The 18268-nt window shown below is 32.8% G+C and overlaps 1 protein-coding gene across 3 annotated transcripts in view; it reads right to left on the reverse strand.

Annotated features, from left to right (window-relative positions):
- Positions 1 to 18268, reverse strand: part of LOC126737753 (zinc finger protein 91-like) — a 43843-nt gene that overhangs the window by 8443 nt on the left and 17132 nt on the right. For all 3 annotated transcript variants that reach the window (XM_050442777.1, XM_050442778.1, XM_050442779.1), the window contains exons 2-5: positions 15883 to 16504; positions 15209 to 15440; positions 14928 to 15156; positions 11842 to 12178 (exon numbers count right to left, since the gene is read on the reverse strand). In XM_050442777.1, the coding sequence (XP_050298734.1) occupies positions 11842 to 12178; positions 14928 to 15156; positions 15209 to 15440; positions 15883 to 16499 (1415 nt within the window). In that variant the 5' untranslated portion in view covers positions 16500 to 16504. The remainder of the gene's footprint in view (positions 1 to 11841; positions 12179 to 14927; positions 15157 to 15208; positions 15441 to 15882; positions 16505 to 18268) is intronic.

Genomic DNA, 18268 nt, shown 5'->3' on the forward strand with positions numbered 1-18268 from the left:
TCTGGTTGTTATTTTATTTCCGTTCTCCTGGGCAGCGTTGGTTATTTTTTGGATAAAATCATTCCCTTGGAGAAATATCGTCAAGAAAACTGCTGTAAAAAACAAAATTTTACTTTCTAGGTTTTCTTACCATATGAAACAATAACTAGTTTAGCCACAGATCTTCAATTTCTGCATCAGATTCATCATTATTCAAATAATGAAACGGTCCCCTCCATTCAAAATAATCTGATGCAAATTACTTTTCATATCTTATAATTTTTTCCTCAAACTTTCTCCACCTCCTTAATCAAATTTATAAATTTTTTATTAAAATTTCGATACTTATGCTATGTTATCTACTACATACTGCATTTCCCAAGTTTATTTACAACTTTCTAACTTCTTAAACAAAGTTTCTTTGTATAAGATTCATGCAAATAGAGATCATGTTTTAATAAAAATGTCTCAATTTCCAATTTATGTGAAGATGTGTTTGGGAAGCCTTGAATGGTATGATGCATTATCCATAACAATCACACTGTTTTCCTTTAAATCTGGAAGTAATGTTTTCTCAAACCAGGTTTCAAATATATCTGCATGCATGTTTTTATGATAGTCCGCATTGCACTCTTCTATTTTTTTGCCACACAATTTCAGTCCATCTTTCACCCAACCTTCTTTTGAACCACAATGAATAATGATCATCCGAGATCCCGTGTTTGGTGAAACATCTTTTAGGACACATTTGTTCGAACCATCAGTCCAACTTTTTTTGCCATGTCATTTGTATCGTACCATGTTTCGTCTAAATAATATATAGATCTTTCTTCCTCCCAAAATTTGTTATTTTTCTCCAAATATTCTATACGCCACCTGACAATTCGAGTATTTTCCATTACAGCAGCCCTTTTGTTAACCATCTTAAACTTAAATCCAAGTTTTATCAGGTATCTCCGCAAGGTTGAGACTGAGAAATGTTTGTCCCTTGCCGATAAGGCGTCCTTAACCATCTCTATGGTCGGAACCTCATTGTTTTTGTATTTACAATACACAACTTTCCTTAGCAATATCCGTGTCAAGTCCCTTTGATTGTCCTGCATCTCTCCTTTTTTTTCTGCCTTTAACCCCTTTTTTCACAAAATAGTATATTGTACCAATCATTTGTGAATTGAGGATCATTCCTTAGATTGTTATAGACATTTAAACAAATTTGTTTGGCGTCAGTACTTAAACAATTACGTCTTAAAACTGCTTGATTTTCCCCTGTAGCTTCTACTTCGCTTGCGTCTTCCTCGGCTTCCTCAACACTAGAAAATTAACTATCAGAACTATCTGAGTCTAAATCACTGTCCAGATCACTCTTATTGTTTTCATCACAAATGTTATTGTCATTCTTTTGCACCCAAGGTTTCCATAAGCCCGCAAAAACACTTTCCTCTTCATTTGCCAAATTTTCCTGCTTATTTCTCCGTAATTCATATACATTTTAAAGTCGGAACATTTTAAGGCCTTTAGGTATAATACCAAAGCAATTGCACAAATACAAATAAAAAAAAACACTCTTCCTCACAGTAAAAACTGCAAAAAATTTAGACGAATACCGGCCAAATTCTAAATTCATAAACGTGTAAAAAGCAAAACGGGCAAAACTCATCAAATAATAATAAACTCACATGATCCCTCTCCCAACTATTAAAGGTGATAGACCCATCCTTAAAGATCTCTTTAAAAACACGACAAAAGTAATACAAAAACAGCCCAAACATTTTTCTGGGTACGGCCCCGTAATCCTCAAAATCAGTGGGATAGAGAGAGATACACAATCACTTGCAAAGTCTAAAGTAGGAATCGTCAGAACGCAGGTGTTTTATCTTTGTTTAATAGACTGGCTAAAAAGAGGTGATAAGTCTGTGAGTGCTAGGAGTGTTTAAAATGTTGTGTAAAATGCTTGGATTTTAGTCCGCGGTCAATTTTTTGATATTATTTTCTTGTAATATTATGTCATATATTATATTATTATGATATCAACATATATCAGGTTCAGGACATTAATGATGAAATTACCTTTTGAACTGAAAACTTAATCAATATTTTTTATTTTCACGCGCCTGTACGAACTGAAAGACTCAGCAGACCTCCAGCTCCTTGGCCTACGGATACTTTGAAACGTATTTTAAAATAGCTTGATATTGCTTTTAATAAATTTAAACGAAACAAAACCACAACTTTTTGGAATAGCTATAAATAGCTTTGGAACTTTGCCCTAGCATCCGTAAGGCGAGAAAAAGCTGTTTACCTGAAATACGTCTTTTCTCGGGCCATAGAACGTTTAAAGATAGCTGGAGTCATGACAGGGTCAAAGCCAGTATTGCCTGTAGAGCCGCAAGATTCTGACAAGATAAATGGCTAGTTTTTATCAGGTCTTATAGACGGGTATATTATATAGTATTATACGGGTCTCTTCTTTTTGACTTTTCGTTACCTACTCAAGTAGAGATACTCAGAGGCAAGTTACGAGTTAAAATCAAATGCGCCGGGTATTGATGACATGACACTTTTTTGGGTCAGTCAGGGTCCCCTAGCATCCTTATTTTATTGGATCATTTTACTCATATAATTAATGTATGAGGAGGGATGTTTTCCCTCAACTTGGAAGACTGCTGTTATCTTTCCTTTACCTAAAGTAACTTTACCATCTCGAATTACCCATTTAAGACCTGTGAGTCTCTTGCCTGTTTTAAGTAAGCTTCTTGAGAAAGTGGTGTACAGACAAATGTTTTCTTTTGTTGATAGTGCTGGTTTGCTGCCTTCCACTCAGTCAGGTTTTCGTCCCGGTTATAGTACGACAAGCACTTTAATGAATTTAAATTATTCAATAATTTCAGCTATGGATAAAAAGCTGGTTACTATACTAGTCTTACTCGATTATTCAAAAGCGTTCGATTGTATTGATCATAATCTTATGTGTGCTAAATTAAAGTATTTTGGATTTTCGGATAGAGTGGTTTGCTTTTTTAAATCGTACTTATGTGGTAGGCAGCACAGGTGGGAATTACGGCAATGGGCACTGTAAGATCTCGAGTCCCATAGGGGTCCATTTTGGGACCTCTGTTATTTCTATTATATACCTTTGATATGAATAAAACAACTATTATAGATACTCAAATACAGTCTTAGGCCGATGACATACAAGTGTTATACACCTTTAATCCTAAACATTATAATGATGCAGAAACTGAAATAAACAGTGACTTATTCAACATTTGTCAGTATAGTAGAAAGCATGGACTGAGGTTAAATACTGATAAAACCAAGGTCTTGCTCTTTACATCGAGCCCCATCTCAGAGCTTTTCAGAGAATACATTCATCTTGAGATGGAAGATCAGCAGCTTTTCTACTCGAACACAGCTAAAAATTTGGGAATTGTATGTGACACAAGGCTTAAGTTTGAGGACCATATTTCAACACTGAGTAAAAGGACATACAGTGTTTCAGCCAAATGGAATAAATTAGCTAATAAATAGATGGGAGCGTGTTGGAAAAAACGCTCGAACACGTCGATTGGTTTTTATAGTTTTATAGCGCATTTTTTTTTCATAAAAACTTTTTACACAGGGTGTATCAGATAACGGTGGTCAATACCAACTTGCTTAGTTTAAACATAACGCCCTGTATGTTAATTAATTTTTAGATTCCTCAGATCTATCTATCTCTGACTGTTTCGGAAATATTAAGTAAAATTCAAAAAATAGCATTTAGAAAAGATTATTTATTTTTCAAGATTCTCTACAACTCACTTAATACTTCTTGCCCATTTAGGTCTTGGTAATGACAAATTGGCAAAGCAAGCAAACACTATTTCAGCATTCCTTTTTATTGATATGAGAATAAAAAAAACTAAAAATGGTTGTTTACTTTGGTTTAAAATGCCAGACTTAATGTTGACTCATGTTGCATGACAGAAGTAGTCGTCAGTGCTATAGTCGTTTGAATTTCATTAACTACAAACCAGAAAAATGGTTCATATGTTCAATCGTCACAGAAATGCACAAAATAACAATTCTACAGAAGATTGGCTATGGAGATAATACACAGACGCAAATGGAAGTAGCTCGCTTATTTCACGAAAATTTTCCAAATTTGCCGCCTTTAACAAGGGACAATTAGTAAAATAGAAAAGCAATTCCGCGAGCTGGGCCAAGTTAGGCAAGTAAAAAAAGCAGCTGCCAATGCAATAAGTGAGGATACCAAAATGTTATGCTTGAGTTTGAGGAACACCCACATACATCTACTCGGTAAGCAGCCCCAGTACTCGCTATTAGCTATTCATCAGTTATTAGAATACTAAAAGAAAACAAAATGCATCCCTATAAAATTATACCCACCCAGGAGCTCACAGAAGACGATTTTGACAGGATAATGTATTTTTGTGAATAAATGATGGCAATGTTAGATAGCAATGTGATCCAATTGGAACATGTTATGTACACCTTTACTCTTCACGGTCATGCCAATCGTCAAAATTGCCGCTATTGGTCCAGGGAAAATCCTCGCTGGACGAGAGAAGACAATACTCAATACCCTGAAAAAATTAACGTGTGGGCAGGAATTATTGAAGATCAGATCATAGGTTCCTTTTTTATTGAGGGCAATTTGAATGGCGATATTTATTTAGAATTGCTTCAAAATAATGTACCAATGTGTCAACGTTGGCCAACTTGTATCCTGATCCAAGAAACCCACAACTTCCAGCTAATATGATATGGGTTCAACAAGTTGGAGCACCACCCCACTACCAAATAAATGTTCGGTATATCGGTAATAAACTAAACCCACTGACTTACGAAGACGAATAGCAATGGCAATTAGATCGATCACACCTGAGATGTTGAGTAACGTTAGAAGAAATTTCTATTTACGGGTAGGGTGTGGCCAAGACGTTGGTGGCGAGCATTTTGAACATCTCCTACATTGACATTATTGTTTAGATTTGTATTATGTATAAGTTTTTGAATATGTTGTAACAATTTTCGGCAAATAAATAATTTTCTTTTCTAAATGTTATTTTTTGAATTTTACTTAATATTTCCGAAATAGTCAAAGCTAGGTATAGGACATTGTATACAAAATATGTCTAAAATGATCTGAGGAATCTAAAAATTAATTAACATACAGGGTGTTATGTTTAAAAATTGACCTACGGTTTAACTCTCTTTTACCCATGTCTTACATTTGAGATACAAACATTTGAGATACAAACTTGCCTTTATATTTAAGATCTAAATTAATATTTAGGGATAAGATCCATCAGCGCTCTTTGAGAATTATAAACAAGTTAATTATGCCACAACATATTATAATGCGGAAATATCGCATTATTTCAGAGAAGTTTTTCGTTCATATCTGTGTTATTATATAATAATTTTTATAATTATTTTCATATTTCTAATTCTATCTCAATTTTCCGAAAAAATATAAAGAATGTGTTGTTGTTTCATTAAAATGTATAGTTAGTTTTTTTTTCCAGTTGGACTAAGATTAAAGTTTTACATTGCACATTATAAAAATCATTGTTCAACTTTTAGTAGATTGTAGTAATAATTAAATGTATAGGAGGACGTATTAGTTTTTATTTATTTTTTCTTATAGACATTTAATAAATGCGTGTATAATTTAAGGGTTAATTTAAGTAGCTTGTTTAGCTAGAATTCGCCCTTTAATACTTAATAATGCAATAGTGTTATTAGCCTTAATAAAGACATTATTTATTTATTTATATTATTTTCTTTCTAAAATGGACATTTTTGAAAGAAAAATAAAAAATAGTGTAAAACATGGGGTTTTACGTATATTTAAAATGATTTCATAGATGAATTATATAAAATTTTGCCATTTAAACATTAATATCATGCGACAATAAATAAGACCCGGACTATTTAGTGCCGTTACTTCCGGTTATAGCGGAAGTAAGATTTTTTGTACAGTTATCAGATATTTTTAAGAAAAAAATCATATTTTTTTTATTTTTCCAAAATCTGATCTTTTCTTATAATAATTGACTAGTAAAAAATGAAAACGTAAATGTTTTCAAAGTTTATTATCTCTAAAAAATATTGCAGATATTTAAAAGAAAGATTCTCTTTTAATTAGATTTGTTCGAAAAATTGAAAAAAAAAACAAAAGCATACAGACCTTTTCATTAAAAAAAAGTGACTTGATATTCAATTGCTTAATTAATATGTCAAAATATTAATTAAGCAATTGAATATCAAGCGATCTCTTAACCATAAAACATCTCCGACTTTTAAAATTATCCACATTTTTGTGACGAAGCTATTTTGTCTTTGACTTTATTATAGTAGATTTCACTAGCAACCTGAAGAAAAATGAACTTTTCATGGCAAAAAACAAGCTGAAAAATTAAGATTTTCCGTTGGAACCCAGCAACCTCACAAAAGATATGTATAAGTGATTTTTCAATTCAAAAATAACGTTACAGCTACGACAAACCTCTAATAGATCCAAATAACGATTTCGCATATGTATGTATTGCTCGGTACATTTTTTCGTTTGTTTTTTTTTTAGGGATTGTATATTATTTTGTTAAATTTAAAAATGTGTATTGTATTGGGTTCACTATTGAATCGCTTCTTAGGTTGAAATATATAAGATTTTTTTTCCTTTTTGCGTACATGCTTACAAAGTATATTGGCTATGGCTTATTCGATTTTTAGTTGTTTCTCAATTGGCGGACAACGTTTTGTGTGTGTATACCGTTATTATTAGCTTATGGCTGCTGCAAGTAATAAAATTTTTTTTTTCTCATTTTGTTGTCCGATCACTTTTTTCACAATTTGGCAGCTTTAGTAAATTTTTAAGGGCTGAAAAGTACGAGGTAATTGGGCTGAAACCTGGTTAAGTAACTCAATACAAAATAACAGCATAGATATTTTCAATTATAATATTATACGTAAAGATAGAGATGGTCGTGGGGGCGGAGTCGCTTTTTATATTAATAGTTCATTAACATTTCAAATTCTAAACACGCCACCCAGAGTAGCGCATTGGAACAACTATGGTTTCGTAAAAAAATCAATGGTAGGATCATATGTTTTGGATCACTGTACCGGCCACCTAACATAAACCTTAATTCGTGTATTGATGATTTGGAGAATGCTATTGTTAGTTTTTTGCCTGAGGTTGATCTTTTGGTATTTGGTGGGGATTTGAATGTGGATATTTTGCAAGTCGACAGTCCTGGATGTACTGCTCTCTGTAAACTTTTTAATAAATATAATTTGGCACAACTTGTTCGAACTCCTACTCGTTTTTCTGCCACTGCACTTAAATTGATTGATATTATTGTTACCTCAGATCCAGGTCTGTCGGAAAGTCCAAGTAATCAACATGGACGACATTTCTGATCACTGTTTGGTTTACACCGAATTCAAGTTGCAAGTAACACGCCCTCCCGTATCCTTTCATACCTATCGAGATTATTCCAATTTCGTTTTTGTGGACTTTTTAAGGACATTTTTAGTATAAAGTGGCAAGATATATTTAATGTGTCTGATATGGATGAAATGGTTTCCTTTTTTCAGCAAAATGTGACTGATGTGTTTAATATTCATGCACCCTTTAAAACTTCGAGATTCACCAAGGCCAGAGCCCCTTGAATGACTGATAATATACGTTTCATGATAAAATTGCTACCAAAACCGCTTACAAAGTACAAAAACTGAAAACTCCTTTAATGAATATAAGCAAATTAGAAATACGGTAACAAGCGCAGTTCGAAATGAAAAAAATCTTTTCTAAATTATAAATTTAAAAAGAATCCGGCCTCATTTTGGAAAACTTTAAAGTGTCTTAATATAACACCTGAAAATTCAAAGTTACCAGCTCATTTCACTACTGTTATCGATGCTGAACAATTTAATTCTTTTTTTATTAATAATATTCCGAAAACTAATTCATTACTTCTTAATAATGAAATAAATACCAAATATATTAAAGTACACCCGAATGTTGAGACCAAGTTTAAGTTTAAGGATATGAGTGAGAGTGATATTGAGAATATAATATCTAATATAAAGTCTGTCTCCATTGGGTCTGATGCTATTGGCATTAAGATGATTTCTTTTTTAGTCCCTTACCTTATATCCCCTTATATCACACATCATCAATAAGGCAGTAGCGGCTCGTCAGGGGACGCGGGTGCCGCTTCACCACAAATTTTAAAAAATTTAAGAGTTTTAAAATCGGCATCTTTACGTTTACAATTTAGTTTGTTTTATATTTTATAACAAATTAATTCTTTATTTTATCTGATTTATCAAAATTAGTGTATTCCTATGAAAAATATATTTGTAAAAGTATTCAGAAACCAGATCGCGCTAAACATATTCTCATAAGAGCAGCGGCGACCGCCACCGCATGTGTCAATGCAGCACAATTAGCAGAAACAATAATCTGATGCAACACCTCCCCCCGCGCTTGCGACGGTTGCTATGGCAACGGACGGACAAACACGCGGGGTAATTTACAGAACGGCGCTGCGTATGCATGCCGCTGCCAGCCAAAGGTTCTTATTCTATTGACTTAGTTCTTGTTTATCGGAAGTAAATTCCATTGCGTTTGGGATTTTTTTTAATAAAATGTTGCCGTCATTTGACCCAATTTGCATCTTGATAGAAACACCGTTTTCTAGGTGGAAAAACGATGATAAAAAGGACTTTTTAAATTCAGAGGGACCTAAGCCTTTTCTTGATATAGAAAAGCAGGGAAAATCAAAAGATAGAACCTTCGTTCGTAGGTTTAGAAATCAGTGGTACTCTGACTATAAGTGGTTGTGCGGTAGTGTTTATTTAAAAAAAACTATTTTGTCTGCCCTATCTGATTATTGGTGTGAAATCGAGTGTATGGAATAAAGAGGGATTTAATAATTTTAGAAATGTGACAAGAGGTTGTAGTAGATATGAAGCATCTTCGGAGCACATTCAATCTGCCTTGTCCTTTGTGAATTTAAAAAAAAAAACCTTACAACTATTGAAGACGCGCTAAAGGAAAATTCCAGGTTATGTATAAAACAATTTAACTATAAAGTACTATTAAATAGAAGGTTTATGCAGTTACCCATTCGTGCTACTGTGTATTTAGCCAAGCAAGAGCTAGCATTTCAGGGGCATGATGAAACTTATTCTTCGGACAATCGTGGTAATTTTAAAGAACTTCTGCACTCGTACATATCGATTAGTAACATAGATATTCAAGAGCATTATAAAAAGGAATCATCTATTTTCTCTGCCAATTCAAAAACTATTCAAAATGAACTAATAGACTGCATTTCCGATTATCTCGATGAACATATAGACCGCAAAATAAAAGAATTTAATTTTTTTTTCTATTCAAGTGGACGATTCAACGGACATTCTTCAAAAGTCCCAATGCAGCATAATAATTAGATTTGTTAATAGTACAGGGAAAGTGGTCGAAAGATTTTTAGGATTCTTCGATGTGAGTTCGGACCGAACAGCTGATGCTCTTTTTAACTTAGTTACCAAAAGAATAGAAAAATATGATTATCGTTCGAAATTAGTGGGGCAGTGTTTTGACGGTGCTAGTGTTATGTCTGCACATGTAAATGGTCTGCAATCAAAAATTAAAGTTGAAGCTCCACAAGCCGTTTTTGTACACTGTGCAGCCCACCGTTTTAATTTAGTACTCCAACAGAGTTGCAGTACTATACTACAATGTCGTATTTTTTTTGCAAATGTCAATAGTTTTCCCTCATTTTTTCATCATTCTTCAAAAAGAACTTATGTAGCTGATCAGATCATTAAAAGAAGAATACCTACGTCAGCAATAACGCGATGGACATCTAACTCTAAGATTGTAAATGTTATTCATAATGAATGGGATGGTTTAAAACAAGTATTTGCTGAAATTAGAGACGACAAAACTTCGGATCAAACTTCAATAAACTCAAAGCGTTGGTTTCTTGAACCACCTCCATGATTTTAAGTTTGGTCTTTTCATCAGCATTTTTAGTGACATTTTCGAAATTACTAATATTCTTTTTGACACGTTACAGAAACGTTCACTAAATATTAGCCTTTGCATGTCACAAATTCAGAACACCCAGCAACTTATTAAAGAAAAGAGAAATGAAAAGAGTTTCTAATCATTATTTAATTTCGTGAGTGTCAGTGCCATCGAATTATTGTCATGGACGAAAAACTTTGACGACCAAAGAACTTTTTCAAAAGTACAAAGTTCTATATTTTTAGATACAATATTAGGACAAATTGATACGAGGTTTCAAGATTTGGAAAAAATTGTTTTTGTTACGTTGATAGATACAACTAAGTTTGAAGAGTATTCTAGGGATTTTCCCATTGAATCATTAAATAATTTCAAAGACTCTTTCCCTTATATATTTACTGATTTGCCACGGCTAAAAAATGAATTAAACTTCATCTATAATGACGAAAATAACCGCAATATTCAGTTAGATAAACTGTTGGAACAGTTACACGAAAATAGTGACATTTTTAAAGAAGCTGCAAAATTAATTCGTCTAATTGTGACCATTCCTTCTACAAGTGTTTCAGTTGAACGTAGTTTTTCTTGCTTAAAAAGAATTAAAACATACCTACGGAATTCAATGACAGAAAATAGGCTTACTAACTTAGCAAAGATTTCTATTGAAAAGGAACTTTTAAATGAACTTATAAGTGTAGAACCATTTTAAGACGATATCATCGATAAATTTGCAGCTTTAAAAGACCGAAGAATAGACCTTATCTTTTAAAGTAAATAAATACTGCCTCGGATATAACAATAAGCGTGGGTAAGTGTCTCTCTAATATTAATTTTTTATTATGTGTTTTAAAATTTTGTTTTTGCCGCTTATGGTATATTTTGGATTTTGCGCTTCACCTCTTCCTAAAGTCACGAGCCGCCACTGCAATAAGGCTCTTTCGTTATCCAGATTTCCCATCGAATGGAAAAAGGCGGATTTATTACTCATTCCCAAAGTAAATAGCCCTGCTGAGCTCTCACATTACCGTCCTATAAGCATCCTACCTACCCTTTCCAAAATACTGGAAAAAGCCATGCTCTTATTATCAGTTATGGAAGCGTTTTATTCTGGCCAGCCCTCGCTCAAAGAGATGAATATAGCTTGCAAAAATTACAAAATGCTTGCCTAATTTAGTTATTGTAAGCAAAAATATGACCATGTAACACCATTATTTATCGAATCTCAATGGCTAAGGCTGGAAGAACGATTCAAAGTTTATATGACTAGTCTCATTTATAAAACTATCCACAGTACAGTCCCCAGGTACTTGTATGAGAAGCTGGTAAGCTGCAGTAGCATTCATGGTCATGATATGCGTCATTCTAAAAATTTTTGTGTCCCAAAGCATAGAACTACTAAATTTCAAGCCTCATTTAGCTATACCGGTGTTAAAATCTATAATGCGTTGCCTCATGATCTGAAGTGTAAGCACTCACTCGCTTCCTTCAAAAAAGCTGCCAAACTCCATTTTAATAGAAGTTTAGTATTTTACGAAAATTATATATTTTTTCTTTTTTTTTTCACTTTTAGTTAACTATATTTCTTGATTAAATGTATGATATAATTATGTCTGTGTAGGATGGTTTTGTTTTATAAGCTTAATTATAGTTACTAATTTATAGTTTGAACTTATATATACATTATTTTGAAGTACTATTTTTAGGTGATAGAGTAGCCATAGGATCGATCTCGCCGCATTTATAATTGTTATTGTATTTTTTTATTTCCGTAATATAAAAGCATATTTATTTATTTACTTATTATCAAAACTAACCTTTTATGCTTCAAACTTGTATGATTAGTCAAACTTCTTGGATTCCTTGTGAGGAAATGGCAATGGTCGCATTTAAGAACCGGTTTTCCGGAATATAAGACGGTCTCATCTTGTTCCTTCCCTTCCAAATTAACAGCCGAACCAGGGGCACAGCTGTCGGTGCTTGTTGCCGCACTTTCATTCGCGGCACACTTTTTTCTCTTCAAGGGTTTTTTATTATCTGAATGGTGCAGCAGGTTATGTTTTGCAATCATGTCTTCAGTTTTTGTGTAGTAGTCGCAACGCTGGCACTTAAAGCGAGCGACAATCGGATTTAGAGGTGTTTCTATTTGGTGCCCTAGATTAGAAAAAAAGTAAACAATTAATTAAAATGTTAAGTTTCCCAATTTGTAACAAAAAACCTACTGTGTTTTCCTACATTTCTCAAAATACGTATTTTAATAAAGTATGTGTCCATAAAGAAGGACAGTGTAGCAAATCATACACACATTATATATACACATATTTATATAACTGGCCTTTACGAGTTATTTAACAGGACTTTTAAAATTCCATATAATCATCCATTATTCTCAATGAGACTTAGATATACAGGATGGCCCATCGAAAACAGTCCAGCAAGGTTTAAGTCCCTCTTTTAAATAAAAATTCTCGGAACCATCGATTTTTCAGTTTAGGGGGACAATTTTTTTTAATACTTTCAACCCCTTAACATCAACCCTTTGACGGAGGTTGCAACTACCCTTAAAATTTTAAATAGGAGTGGGTTCAAAAGGTCTTTTTATTCTAGTTACAACTGCCAAATTGGAAATTACTTGAAAAAACTTGAGTTTTCGCAGTAGGACAACTTGTCAAAGATTTTGAAACAACACCATTGTTTAATACTTTTAGCGCTAGTTTTTAAACCAAAAATACCAACCCAAACTTTTAATTTTTGAGGGTGTTGAGTTAACCTCATGGTAGATCCTTGGATTCTTGTCGGACCAGTACCGACAATTATGACGATTGACAGTGCCATTGACAAAAAATGAACATTTATCTGAGAAGCAAACATTTAAAAGATAGTTGGGATTATTTCAAATTAGCTTAGACATTATTTCAGAAAACTTGCTAGATGATAATGTGTTCTCATATGTTTGTTATCTTCTTCATCTAATTCTTGAAGAATTTTATATGGGTGTTATTTATTATGTTTTACAATTTTCTGTACAGTGGTCCGCGACTCCCGTTACACGAGAAAATTTTCTGGTACTTAATGTAGGGTTCATAATAACTTCACCGAGAACCCCGACTTCTACTGCCTCATTTTTCACTAGATTTTCAATATTCCGTTTTTTATTTGCCACCGAACCAGTTTCCCGAAACTTTGCCACTAACTCTAGGATGTTACCATGGTGTATATAATTGTATGTAGCATATAAATGTACGCAGACAGATTAATAATCTATTATACATGTTATGTGAAGCTTTGTCTTTATTTTGTTTCATATCTTTACGGTAATTTTAAGCACTGCAAATAAAGAAGAATACATATTTTTCCCCTAAATATCGGCATTTTGATAGGAAATGTTTAAGTATTTTGATAGGAAATGTTTAAGTATTAAAGGATTATTGCAGAACCCTCTGGGGCGGGAGATCTCCCTTTAGAATATGTGAGTGGCTTGTGAGGTATGTATGATATTTTCTCTTCTGTTGCTGTAGAAAGTGAAACGAATGTTTAAAAGTAAGTTCGATACATACAGTTGATTATATTTTTCTGATCAATATTATCAAAGATGCTTATATGACTATTTTAAAACTAAGTTTTGCTCTGTAGTTTATTTACTAGTTTGCTCACAAGCGCTTGTAAACAGCCTGTTTCGAAAGGCAGTCCACTCTTTAATTTTTCTCAATTCTCTTGTGATCAGAGATTCATAAGAACGAAAAGGCTTGTCTCGTTTCATTGCAATATTTAGTAGTTATCTAATATGTGAGGAATAAATGTATCCGATGTCTTATTTTGTATGAACTTAATGAGTCAGTTATAATTATATTTCACATATTTAATCCCCTTGGCAGCTAGAAGTTCAGCACAGAAAAATGACATCATTCTTGATGGTTAAAACTCATTAGTAACAAGAAAACCCACAACCTTATTCATGTTGTTCAATTTTAGTTTTTAAGGATCTTAAGTGCTTACCATTATAATTAATTAAAAGTTTTGTTTTTGTCCAATTTAGAATTTAAGAGAGAAAAGCACAGATTATGTGAATAAGGTTGTGGGTTTTCTCGATACCGATGAGTTTCAACTTTTGACTAGGGATCCCACAACTTCATTTTTTTCCAAAAATGAAAGGTGTTCAATAGATCTTTATTAACCTTGGAGTCTTATAATATTAGAAAGGAGGCTCTTCATCCTATGAACCCTAGAACTCCTATTCTTTACGGGCTACCTAAAGTTCATAAAGAAGGACAGCTAATTAGATCAGTGGTATCTTTTGTGGATTCTCCTTGCTATAAACTTTCTTCGTGGTTGAATGGGGTTTTAAGAGAGTTAACAGGCTTCGGAAGTTGTTTTTCCACTAAGAATTCCGTCGAATTTGCTAATTTTTTAAAAGGCATATACCAGGTGGTGCGTCGCCGAGCGGAACATAGGAAAACCCATGTAAATTTTAAGGGGGTCAATTATTGGCTTCCCTGTACATTTTATAGAAAACATGTAAGATAACTTTTTGAAGAGAGACTTGAGAAGGGTTGCCAGATTGATCAGAGACCAATCTGGCAAACCCTTGTGCAAAGTTTTAATGAAATGTAATAAGCGAATCTTGAATTATTCAATTAAATGTAATTAACAAATTTTGTATTTAGATGAGGTATGTCTTTTCTGTTAATTAGCATTTTCTTCCTTAATATTTAATTTTGATAATTTTATTTTGGTCTGATGATGCCCTAATGCGGCGAAACGTGTAACCTTTTTAAATAGACGTTTGATTTGTAAGACTTTGACTTTGAGTATACTTTACTTCCTTTGGTCTTATATCTAAGTCTCTTTGAGAATAATGGATGATTATTTTGAGTTAATAGTGAAGACAGTAAAAAAAACTTACCAACAATATGGAGACTCATCGATGAATCGTCTTGTTGTTTGAACTCGCACTGAAAGCATTCATAATACTGTTCATCAATTAAAAGGTTATAAACAACACAAAATAATTGCTCTTCCAAATCTGGTATTTCTTTGTGTGTTAAAGTGTGGAACAAACATAGATTTTTTTTATTAAACGCATCATCGCAGAAGTTACACTTATAGGAAATGTGTTGTTGCGCATGATTGGCCTAAAATTCAAGACTTAAATTATGTAAATCGTATTTTTGATTCAACCCTCACCTTATGGCTCAGCAATGCCGTATGATTATTACATGTGAAGTTACAGTCATCACATTTATATACTTCAATCTTATTGACAACATTGTGGATGTATTGGTGGTGAATGAAGCTGGTATTCGACCGTGTCTTGTAATCGCATAACTCGCAATGATAATACTCAATCTTTTTACCACTGGCACCTATTTTAACCTTAGGCTTGATCGCTTTAATACGAGTCTCAGGTTTAGTCCTCCTAAATAATACAAATATTATGAATTAGCAAATTACCATATAAATTAGAACTACCGCTTTTACATGTCGTCTCTAATTTAATTAAGAGAGGATCACATCTATTTTACACAAAATTTTGTGTAAATACAGGTAGCTTGTCAAAATATGGTAATCCTGATTGAAACAGGAAAAGAAAAGTTGCCATATTTTAACAAATTAAGTATGTTTTACTTTAATCAATGCAAGTACCATAAAAATTGTTTCTTCATTTTTTCCCTACACAAGAATATTAAGAATAATAAATAAGTATGAGTAAATATTTCTTAAACTTATTTTTAAATCTGTTATGTGCTTATAGAAAATGAAAATATTGACAGGACTTTACCAAACTAGTCAAAAAAATATTATTATGTAATGTGTTTAATTTTAAATGAAATAAATTTATTAAAAAATATATCACATACCTTGATCTTTTGTCGGTTGTCTTAATTTCGGTGAACCCCTGATTGACCGTTTCAGAAACATCCTTTCCCTTAAGCTCTTCCCAAGTCTTATTAAGAATTGCTTTGGGAGTCTTCTTACCCTTCATAACATTTACAATTACAGCCCTCATCTTTTGAGGCTTAGTATCAACGTCTTGGGCTCTATTGACAGATGTAGAAGGTAGCAGAACAACTGAATCATTTGAAATTTCTTGTTTTAGATTTTTATTATCTGGGTTAGCATTGTAACTTGTTGACCTCCTTTTTCGTGTTGTGTCTGTAAGTGATTCGTTTTCACTCAAAGTATTTTCTAAGACATCAATTAAGTCCTCAGTAGCATTAAACTCTCTCTCGGCTTTTTCGAGAACAAAACCTTCATTATCGGTACCAAGAGTGACATTAGAAACATTCGTCGTCTCAATACCTAAATCAATGCAAGTGTGTAACTGGCTTAATTCATGAGAGACGTTTTTCAGTTCAATATATTCAGACGTTGAAGGCATTTCTTCTGATAGTTTCTCCTTCTTTTTCTTTGAATAAGTGTTTTTTGTTGCATTTGAGGTCGGATCAAATGAACCATAATTATCTTCATCAAACATTTTTTCTGCAATTAAATTTTAACATAATACCGGGTGATTCAAAAGTAAGCGGCATCCTTTCGGGAGCGTAATCCTCGCATAAAAATAAGCCAAAAATTCTTACAAACATTTTGTTTTTTTTTTCTTACAAAGATTTTTTCTCTATAACTTTAAAACCGTTTGCAATAAAATTTGGTGTACTGTAAAACATTAGATGGTAGTTAAAATACTAAATAAAAAAATTACAATTTTTAGTCAGTGGCGTCACATACGGGGATGGTAGGGGTTAAAATATTTCTATTTCTTTTACACTCTGGGTTATTACGATTTTATTTGAAAATGATTTGAAAACCTTTAGGGTTGGGTTGGGTTGGGTTTATTTATGTAAAAAAGGTACTTTTAGTTCGATTAAGTGTTCCATTAACTAGAAGATTGGCTTTGAAAATTTTTTGGTTATATATATCTTCCACAAAAACCTTTTTTACTATCATGGACAGAAGAATGCGTTTAATATCATACGTAATTTATTTTGGTGTTTAAATTTTTTGTAGATCACCGATGATTGTTATTGTAAAATATGCTTGACTTAGCAATAGTGATCCGTTAGAAGAGTGTTTTTCAAGTTAATTAATTAATAATAAGAATTGCCTTTGTTGACTTGGCGTATACTAAGTTTAAATAAATAAATAAATAATGTCTTTATTATACCGAAATGTGAAAGGCGAAGTCTAGCCTAGGGCTAATCAACTTAATTTCTAATTACAAAAATATATACCAAATTACATACATAGCAGAAAGAAGATAATAGAAAATCCGTAAAATCTATTAAATCTACCTTGAGTTGGAAACAATGACATAAAACTAAAAAAGAAAAAAAGAATTACACATTTTCCCTTTAGATTATAAGGATATCATCTGTAACGTGAGAAAATGCGATTTTGATTTTACTTTAAAACCAGCAATGGACATGCACTTAAGTGAATTCGGAAGTTCATTATACACCGAAACAGCATTAAAAAGAAAACATCTGTGAAATAAAACAGAATGAAATAGTTGTAAATTATCCAAGACAATTATTTTTTTCTTATTTTTTGAAGAGAAACACATTACACAACACTTGCTAGGATTTAATTTTTAATTATTCCTCGACGAGAAAGTTGAAACACATGACAAATCTTCATTTATTCTACTACAAGCCCCCAATACGTCATCAGCTTTAAAATAATAATAAATTTGCGTATCATCCGCAATGCCCTGAATACTGCAATATGTAACAACCTTATACATGTCTGCTATGTATATTAGAAATAAGAGAGGACCCAAGACGGATCCTTGTAGTACTCCAGAACTTATATAAGAGCGGTTTGACTAACCTTGATTTTCTAATACCACCAGTTGCTTTCTTCCAGAAAGATACGATCTAAAGAAGTTTAATGAATTAGTATCGAATCCATAATAGGTCAATTTTGCTAAAAGCAGGCTGTGATCCAACGTATTGAAAGCCTTAGAAAAGTCAAGCAATACAAGCGCCGTAGTATCACCTCTATCCAAAGCCTCAATGATTTCTTGAGTAACTTTTAACAAGGCAGATGTGGTGCTGTGCCGCTTTCGGAAACCGGACTGGCCCTGCGGGATTATGTTATTTGTGATAACGAAATCATAAATCTGTGGCTGAATAAACTTTTCCAAAACCTTAGAAGTTACTGGAATAATGGATATAGGTCTAAGATTGCAGTAGTCCTTTGGACTACTGATTTTAGCTAAAGGCATTATAAGAGAAGTCTTCCAAA

The sequence above is a fragment of the Anthonomus grandis genome, chromosome 6 (assembly GCF_022605725.1).
Source record: "Anthonomus grandis grandis chromosome 6, icAntGran1.3, whole genome shotgun sequence".
NCBI classification, from domain to species: domain Eukaryota; kingdom Metazoa; phylum Arthropoda; class Insecta; order Coleoptera; family Curculionidae; genus Anthonomus; species Anthonomus grandis.